Genomic DNA, 9512 nt, shown 5'->3' on the forward strand with positions numbered 1-9512 from the left:
AAGAGGAAGAGGAGGAGGAGGAAGAAGAAGAAGAGGAAGAGGAGGAAGAGGAGGAGGAGGAAGAGGAAGAGGAAGTGTGTGGCGGAGGCACAGGTCTGAGTAATGAATTTTCATGTTAAGAGCACCAGGGACTGCTGACAACCACCAAAGCTAAAAGACAGGATCAGGAGAGACTCTTATCCAGAGTCTTTGGCAAAACCCAAGTCTGCATCAGAGCATAGAATCAAACGTTTGGATCCCAGCACTGAGAACACCGAAGCAGGAGGACTGTCAGTCAAGGCTAGCCTGGGCCCCAGAGCAAGACTAGATTTCAAACAAACAAACAAACAAACAAACAAGGAAACAAACAAAACTGATCTAGGTGTGGTGGTGCGTGCTCTCAATCCCAGCACTCAGGAGGAAGAGGCAGGAAGATTGCTTGTGAGTTTGAGGCCAGCCTGGTCTGATGGAGAGAGTTCCAGACCAGTCAGTGTTACGCAGTGAGATCATGTCAAAGCAAACCAAACCAAGCCAACCAATTAAACAAACAAACAAAACTCATCACTAATCCTGTCAACACATCTTGGTTTTGAGCAGTGGGGCAGATAGGAAGGAATAATCTATCGTTTCAGGTTGCTCACATGATGATAACTTGTTAGAACATCACCGTGAATCATACAGGGCATTTTGAGACTTTGGTTTCATTGTAGACACTTCTCTGCTGCTCTGAGCCACACACACCCCCCTCTGTCCCAGGCCCCAACCTTTGCAAAGCTGCTAACCAACTTATTGCTGCCTTCCCAGAATGAAGTTAGCTGGTTAATTTGCTGGAAGCCTCTCTTCCCCCCAGAAGCACTCTCTTGAGCTCACCTTGTGTCCCCAGCTCTAGACCTTTAATCCAACCAGTGCTATCTGTCAGGACTGCTAAAGCTCTGTTGAGGCCCTTAGGCCTCTCCTCTCACAGACTGTCTAGGAGAGCTGAGCCCACAGACACCTCAGAGGGCCCACCTAGACACACTTAGCCCTGTGCCTGCCCCCTTTCTCTGAACTCATCCATCAGGGAAAGGTCCATAGTTCCTCAGAGGCACTGGCTGACCTTGACAGAGTAGCCCCCGGAATCCTTTGCCCTACTCCTGGCTTGTGCTGTCCTCTGACCACATGGCCTAGCCTGCAGTCTTGCCACTTTGCCCCACCTCTGGTGTAGGGCCAACCTTTGAAATTTAAACAAGGTGCCTCTCCCTGACTTTCCCTCTCCCTCTCCTTACCCCACCCTTGGGTAGCTTTCTCCAGCAAGCCCAAGCTGCAACTCTGGAGTCATGCTGTCTCAACCCTTGGTGACTCAGCTGGTTGCACTTCCTCTCCTTCCTCATTCACTCAGTTCTTCCGAGATAACCTCTTGAGCCGGCCACGGCCGCGTGTTCTCAGATGTGGCAGGCTGACTTCCTGGCTTTCCTAGCCACGCCTGTGACCCACTGTATTCTTCCTGAATTACTTTTGGTCTCTCCCACGAGACCCTAAGACTCCGATTTATCTGTCCGTCTAGTGGAGGCTGTTTGTATTGATGGATGTGCACAAAGCAGGAGGGAAAGGATGCAGGGCTTAGAGCTGTGTCTCACCCTGTCATCTGAGAGCTCCCTCCAGTCCAAACCTCTCCTGTGACAGATGGCAGAGGCTGTCAGAAGTGGAAAGAGCTCTAGAGTTGGACTTCAGAGCCTCAGACTCACATCTGCCTTGTCTTACCAGATGCGGGCTTCACCTGAGTGTATGTCTGCCTTTGAATTTGTAAAACGAGGAAATTACGGGTCCTTCCCTAGGGGACTCCTGAACAAGGTTGGGGGGTGGGCACTTATTACTGACAAACATACGGTGTGTGCAGACACACGTGGAATGGAAATGGAAAATTGAGATACAGAGGCAATGCCTCTGGCCAAGGGTCACCCAGAAAGCAGACTAAGCCTCTTTGGTTCCTAGTCTAGGGCAGTCATCCATCCCTCCTCCCTGAGAGAGGGCTGCAGCAAGAGGGAGTGTGGTCAGACCTGAGCAGCTGTGGGTTGATGAAGCTGAGAAGGTTCTGGATCAGCTTGAAGCAGGCACCCATGAGCAAGCTCGAGGTGAAGGTTCTCACCAAAGCCCTCAGGAAGGAAGGTTGCTTGGACTTGGGTCGGGGCTTCAGTAGGAACGCATCCTCACCTGGGATCTTTGGTTCAGCTGCTGCCGTCTGGGGCCTGTTTGGGAATAAACAGCAGTGGGTAGGAATGGTACCTGGTTCCAGGAGACCAAGGGCCAGTGTGGGATGGGCAGGTAGGAGAGGGATGGGGAGGAAGAGGCAGGTGGGATCGGGGAGTAGCTTTTTCTTGGCTTTTCAGAACTGGAAGGGGATAGAAACATCACTTCCCAGATGACAATCTCCAGGTGCTTACTGAAGGGAGAACTGTGTACCCAGCTCTGTGGTCTTTTCCTGCCTCCCAGAGCTGCTAGGGATACTGAGACAGGGGAGATCAGGGTAGCTGAACAAGGAGCAGGTAGATTGGGGGGAGGGAGGAACAGAGACAGGGTAAAGCTGGCAGCTGGGGCTTCTATTGGCCTCTGCAGAGGCCCCAAGGCAGGAAAGCTACAATACTGGTATCTAAGCCCTGTCCTTTTCCCACCAACAGCTAACATTCCAGTGGCCCTGGGATGACCAAGCACTGACTTCTAAACTCTGGTTTGTGGGCAAGGGTTGGAAAAGGGCTTGGTTGTAGGTCCTGGATGGGAGACTGCCTGCTCAAAGGCTCTCCCTCTGGCCTACCTCCAGACAAAAGAGGCAGGAGTAAGAGGGCTGGTCCTGCCCTCCCTAGGAAAACCCCTGTGATTTCAAATTCTGATCAAGCACAGAGATCTGATTAGGTCCTCTGGGCCAGCTGGGTGTGGAGTATTGCTCTGTCAACGTCAGTGGGGAGACCTTGGCTGTGTCATTAAACCTCTAAGCTTTATAGTCCCTTTTCTGGGTCAAGGGACAAATAGAGAGAATACTGTTGGATTGCTGAGAAAGTGAATGAGGTACCCTATATGCTAAGAGCCACGCCTACTATACGTGGAGTGGGACACAAGTGTCAGCATCCTCTGATTCTCAGATGAAGCAGGGAGGACAGGCCCTCACCCAGGCCTTGCTCTCACCTGCAGCATCCTAAGGCTACTGAGACATCCCCTACTTTTGCTGGGTTTCCCGCTCCTGCCTATGCATCCAGGTCTTTGAGCAACACCACAGGTGCCTGGGGACTGAGAAGTTGGGACAGGGGCCTGAGGGCACAGGGAAGACTCACCCTGATGCTTGATTCTGCTGCTTTTGCCATGCTTCCAGCAGCCGTTGTACCACCTTGTGAGAGCAGTCCTCCTCAGACAGAGACCAGAGGTCATGGTCCTCCAGGGGACGTCGGTAGCCAAGGATGGCAAGCCTGGAGGAGGGAGGCAGAATCCCCACACAGGGTCAGAGGCCTAGAGCAGCGGCTGATATTTCTAGGGTCTCGGGTTAGGGGAGGTCCCCCTTAAATGCAGTACCAAAGTCATTCCCATGGTCCCTCTTGATTTGTACCTCTCTCCTATTGTCCCCAGATGCTCTATCTGTCCAAGGGTCCCTGGTAATGAAACCCACACTGGCCAGGCTTGAGAGTGCACAAGGCAGGAGGGATTCAGGCCAGCCTCAGGTGTGTGTGGTTAATGAGTTGTCACTCAGGTCACAGACACAATTATCCTCCTCAAGCCACCCTGAGGAGCAGCCAAGGAGATGACAAGCTGGAAGCTTATCCCAAATGGAAAAGCTTAGAGCTAATTATGGTCTCCTTCCAGCCTTCCGCATCTGTCCCTGTGGCCTGCCAGATGTAGGGATGGCCTGTAGCCTGGGACCTAGACTGGGCCAGGCTCAGCCTCTGCATTCAACTCCCAGATCGAACAGCCACTTTTGCCCACCCGGGCCTGCCCACCTGGTTATTGTGGGGTGGCAGTATGGGGGAGGGGGCAAGTCAGGCCTGGGGTTCCTGGACTTCCTATCCCACTCCTTAGGTCTAAGCTAGAGCAAGAGCCAACTCACCTTGTGAACCACCAGAAAGACAAGCGGGAAAAGAAGCCAGCGCTGGCCTCTGGGCAAGGATTCTAGGAGAGAGAAGGAAACAAGGAGATGGGAGCGTCCCATACATCTTAACACGCGGGAGAGGCAGAGAGGCCACTGTTCCTTCACGCACTCAGCCTGCTCTCTGTGGAGGTGGCAGTCTCTGTTTGGGGGAGACTGGAGAGATGGGGCTGCTGGTACCATTTGGGCGGAGACACAAACTGTTGAAACCCCTGTACCTTGCTGGGGGCAAACTCACTGTGTCAAGATTCTCCGGGGAGAACAAAGGCGGCTTCTCCTTGAAGCAGGACAGGATGAGGGCACAGAGCACCAGGGCAAAGTAGATGTAGAAAGTGGTGAATCGGAACGGATCCAAGATTTTACCCTGGGGGAGAGCAGAGAGGGACATCAGAAGCTTTTGGGAAGGATGGTGTGCAGCTCAACACCCTGGGGCATCAGGCTCACCTGGAGCACCCAGAGGGTGAAAGCATGTGGTGTTGGGGGCAGTGACAAGAGGAGGACTTGTCTTGCACCAGGCATTGTGCTGACATGAAATTCAGCAGCTGGCTCCTTGCCTGTGTCCTCCCCAGAGAGGGAGATGGGGGCCACCGTCTCTGTGTTCCATCCCTCCCACCATCAAAGAGCAAGGCCAGACTGAAGCAGGCAGGAAGAAACAGAACGAATGAGTGGGTCTTCACACACACATCTGCACATGTGTTCACAGCAGACACTGGGGCCCACATTAGGTGGATGGTCCTGCCCTCCCTAGGTTACTGAACTAGGGGGTGGTGGCAGTTATAGAATTGTCTTCCCCTCCCTTGCCCCAGCACTCCCAGGTGCATCTAACCACGGTTGCATCTTTGACCTATTTCTTTGCATGGCTCAGATCTCCCGCTTCCTGCCACCAGGCAGAGATGTAGCAGGTAGAGGAACAGCATGAAAGATGCTGAACAGAGGAAACCCTGGAACTGAGAAAGCCCGGAATCAGCAGTAACCTTGAGCCTTGAAGCCGTGCCCCTGAACAGGGCTAGACCTGGAAGGGCTGGACTTCTTACCTCTGCCAAAGCTGAGAGGATCTTGGAACGGAAGGGGATGATGGCACAGATCACACACAGGAGCCAGAATATGATGAGCACTCCCGAAGACTGCACCCCCCGAAGCCGCTCGTACTGGATTAGCAAAGTGGCCAGCAGCTATGCAGGAAGGGCAGGGAACACTTGGCTAAAGCACACACGTCTAAGCCTGCTCTAACCCCTTCTTGTGTGCCCAGATGTTTTTGGAGTCATTTCACCTTCTGACAACTGCCATGTGTCCACCCTCTTCTTCAGAGTCCATGGTCGTAGCATACCCCACAGCCCACCGGAGACCTCCCTGCACAGCATCCTGGGGCCCACACTAACCATGGTGATCCCCACCACCAGGGGTGTGACAAAGAAGACAGGAGCAGGAGATGAGCCATGGATCAGGCCGTGGAAGGAATAGAACAGGTCCACCCATGAGACACACCACAGCAGAACACCGAGGGCCTGTGGAGAATGCACAGGTTCAAGTCTCCATTTCTAATGGCAGCACTAGTTAGTCTCTGCTAGGGAGAGGTCCCTTTTCATGCAGCCATTGTAAGCTACCAGACCTGTCTAGACCTACTCAGAAGTTTCTAGGGTGATGGGAAATTCCATTTTTGAACATTCTCCAACATTCTCAAAAGAGGAAAGACCTGGAGACTCAATTGATAGGCTTCTATAGCCCAGAACTATGGGGGCAGGGACAAGCTAGGAACACTGGTTTAGCTGCCAGTTGGGGCAAGGAGTTCATGAGAAGCAGAATCCCTTAAATCCCCCCCCACTCAGAGGACAACCCTGGGGCGCTGACCGTCTTGAGCCTGGATAACCATGAGAGGACTATGTAGCCGAGCTGATGGTGTCTCAGGTAAAACAGGTAGCAGGGCAAGGCAGCCCACAGGTAGATGCAGGGGACCCAGGCCAGCAAGGAGTTCTGGAAACAGGGTGTGAGGTCTGGAGTGTTGGTATATATAGACAGGTTGGAGTCCTGGAGACAGAAACACAACAGTTTGACATTGTGGTAACCTCGTGCAGGCATAGTTGGCCCTTGGGGAGATGGCTGGACCAGACAGACACTCCATCCACCCAGGGTGGAGGTGGGCATGGGGTGAGGGGTAGGTGAGGGCAAGAGGCTGAGCGTGCCTGTGACTAGGTGAGCAGGGATACCCTGGGGTGAACTCCTAGGGAGCCGAGGCTACCTCATTTCCTTATACTCTTTCTAACTGACCGGTAATTCAAGTGCAGTATAAGCTGTACCCACGTAAAATGTACAGTTTAATGAGTTTGACAGTTGCATAACCCTCAAAGCCATTGACACAATAAAGACAGGATACTTCCATTATCCCACAAGGTCACTTATGTCTCTTTGCACTCTACCCTTCCAAGACCAGCCTTATTCTTCAACATGCCTAATCTTTGTTTCCCATTTTTCCCCTCAAACCAAAACGAAACAAAACCAAATCTCTCTCTCCAGATTTCTCCCGGGCAAGGAGAGAGCTTCCTGGGTCCTTAGGTGCTTTTAAATGGGGTGGCTAAGACTAGGTGGATGGTTTTGTTGTGTAAGCATAGGGGCCTGAGTTTGGATCCCCAGAGCCAACCAAGTTTATGTATTTTCTTTTCTTTTTAAACCAACCCAGCATGCTGGTCCACACCCCAGTGCTGGGGTGGCTGTCATGACAGTGGGGGCAAGGGCTGAGAAGGGGGAGACAGGTGGATCCCTAAGCTTTTTAGCCAGCCAGTCTAGTGGAATTGATGGTGCTCAAGTTCACGGAGAGATTCTGTCTCAAAAGATAAAGGTAGAGGACCAGGAAGATGGCTCAGCAAAGGTATGAGCCACCAATCAAGACTTACAAACTAAATTCCATCCCCAGATCTACATGGGAAGGAGAGAACCAACTTCCTGAAAGTTGCCCTCTGACCTTCACATATGCACTGTGACACTTGCACGCACCCCTCATTAGATAGATAGATAGATAGATAGATAGATAGATAGATAGATAGATAGATAGATAGAATAAATGTACATAACAATCAACCCTGGAATCTCCGAATGCACACACAATAATATATATAATATAATGTATATATGATATAATTATATAAATATATGTGTGTATATATTTCTCCATCTCATTTCAAAGCCAAGACAATGCCAGCCACCCCTACAGACACCCTCTACCTCCTCCCCTCTTCTTCCTTCTCTTCCTCCTCTCGCCCTTCTTCTAGTTTTTCGTGTGTGTGCATGCACATGTTCATGTGTGTGAAGGTCTACATCATGTATGTATGAATACAAGCCAGAAGACAACCTAATGTCATCTCCCAGGCACAATTCCTAAGGCTTCATCCACCTTTTTTGAGATAGAGTCTCCTAGTGACCTAAAGCTCACCAAGTAAGCCTTTCTTCACTTCCCAGCCCTGGCATATATCATATATGTATAGGTGTGTGTGTGTGTGTGTGTGTCTGTGTATGTATGTTCATACATGTGATATATACATACATGTGATGTATATATGTATGTGTGTTTATGTATATATGTGTGTGTGTGTATATATATACATGTATACATATATATGTATGTATGTATGTATGTATGTATGTATATACACACACACACATACATACACACACACACACACACACACACATATATTACAGAGAAAAAGATGGGGTAACCGTTCTCTGCCTCTACCTACTTCTACCTACCTTATTAGAGTGATGTGAGATTTACAGGTGTTGGGGATTCGTTCAATGTTTTGTCTTAATTCGGCTCCAAAAATCACACGAGAATCAACATGTCCAGACGCCGAGTCCCTGTCCCCAATTGATTTTTTGATTAATCAATAAAGAGCCAACGGCCATTGGCTGAGCAGGGTGAAAGAGGTAGGACTCCTGGGCAAGAAACACAGGGAGAAGGGGCAGAATCGCCGTGACACGGAAGCAGAGAGATCAGATTTAAGAGCTTCAGGAGGAAATCATCCAGCAATGTAGGTGCAAAGGGAAAGGGGCCCCGAGGGAGGGCTGCCCAGAAGGAAACAGGGCAACAAAGAGAAAATAGAGATTTAGAAAATGTTAACTCAGGAATACCGGAGGGGAGTGTGTGCTAGCCTCGGAGAGGTTTGGAAGTGGCCGGCCATTGAGCTAGTCAAGGCATATAAAAATATAACAGTTGTGTATGTGTGTGTGTGTTTCATTTATGAATCCAGAGCTCTTGGGCAGGTACTGAGCTGTGCACGTACCAGCCTGGAGCCCAGAGCGAATTAACAATTTTCCACGACACATTGGTGCAAAGGCATGAGCAGAGAACTCTGCAAATTATGAAGCGAAGGCTAAGCAATTGTCCCTGTTCACCCAGGAAGTGCCCCGAGTAAGTACTGCTGGCAGCTCAGGGGTTGGTCACCCTCGGGTTACAGCTCTTCCTTGGGCTGTACCTGTACCTCCATACTTTTTTAAACCAATTCATGCACTAATGCTTTGTGTTCAGACCTCTTCCTCCAAGGTGGCTAACATACTCACTTCTTCTTTTCACAAAGTGTTAGATGCTCTTTACAAAAGCCCCCCCCTACAAACAAATAATGAGAAAACCCGCCTCCACCCCATCCACCTAGAGACAACTGCTCCCTGAGGAACTCCCGCCCTCCCTCTAACTACGATTTCATTTTCATGCGAGTTTAGCATGCACATAAATCTGCTTTTCCGGAAGCAGATTCGTTTTCTGTTACTGGAACTGGGAGATTCTCTCAAATCTGTGTGACTCCAGAGGTGTGGCTGCTTCAGTACTGTCAGGTGAGATAAGAAAGCACTAAGGGGTGCCCTATGGATTTGGTGTGGCACTTGATGGGTCTGCGGAGGCTCAGTGATTTTTTTTTTTGGTCTTCGTTTTTAAGCCAGGTATACTGGCCTGCCCTTGTAATGCCCGGGCTGGGAGGGGGAGAAAGGCTTCCTTGGTGAGCTTCAGGCCACGAAGATACCCTCTCCCCCAAAAGATGGAAGGTCCCTAAGTCATGGCACCTTAAGAACGGTGCCTGAGGAATGACATTGCAGGTTATCCTCTGGGTTGCATGTATGCATACACGTATGTGGACCTGCACACACATGAACATGTACATGTGCATAGATACACGTAAAAGGAGAGGAAGAGGAGGGAAGGAGAGGAGGAAGAACAGGGGAGGAGGAGAAGGAGAAGGAGGAGGAGGAGGAAGAGGAGGAGGAGAAGGAAGAAGAGGAGGAGGAAGAGGAGAAAGAGGAAGAGGAGGGGAAGGAGAAGGAGGTGGAAGAGGAGGAGAAGGAGGAGGAAGAGGAGGAGGAGGAAAAAAGAGGAGGAGGAGAAGAAGGAAGAAGAGGAGGAGGAAGAGGAGAAAGAGGAGAGGGAGGAGGAGGAGGAAGAGGAAGA

General features: G+C 50.6%; 1 protein-coding gene and 1 long non-coding RNA gene across 3 annotated transcripts in view; one reads left to right on the top strand and one right to left on the bottom strand.

Annotated features, from left to right (window-relative positions):
• Abcc3 (ATP binding cassette subfamily C member 3) overlaps positions 1–9512 on the bottom strand; it is a 49146-nt gene that overhangs the window by 25326 nt on the left and 14308 nt on the right. For both annotated transcript variants that reach the window (XM_021176426.2, XM_021176425.2), the window contains exons 2-8: positions 5933–6109; positions 5464–5589; positions 5119–5256; positions 4323–4448; positions 4046–4107; positions 3282–3413; positions 2016–2204 (exon numbers count right to left, since the gene is read on the bottom strand). In XM_021176426.2, coding sequence (XP_021032085.1) covers positions 2016–2204; positions 3282–3413; positions 4046–4107; positions 4323–4448; positions 5119–5256; positions 5464–5589; positions 5933–6109 — 950 coding nt within the window. The remainder of the gene's footprint in view (positions 1–2015; positions 2205–3281; positions 3414–4045; positions 4108–4322; positions 4449–5118; positions 5257–5463; positions 5590–5932; positions 6110–9512) is intronic.
• The window catches only part of LOC110304816, an 8829-nt gene continuing 7340 nt past the window's right edge, over positions 8024–9512 (top strand). Inside the window, exons 1-2 of the long non-coding RNA XR_002379110.1 lie at positions 8024–8106; positions 8326–8486. This is a non-coding gene — a long non-coding RNA (uncharacterized LOC110304816). The remainder of the gene's footprint in view (positions 8107–8325; positions 8487–9512) is intronic.

Source organism: Mus caroli, chromosome 11 (genome assembly GCF_900094665.2).
Source record: "Mus caroli chromosome 11, CAROLI_EIJ_v1.1, whole genome shotgun sequence".
Classification (NCBI taxonomy): Eukaryota; Metazoa; Chordata; class Mammalia; order Rodentia; family Muridae; genus Mus; species Mus caroli.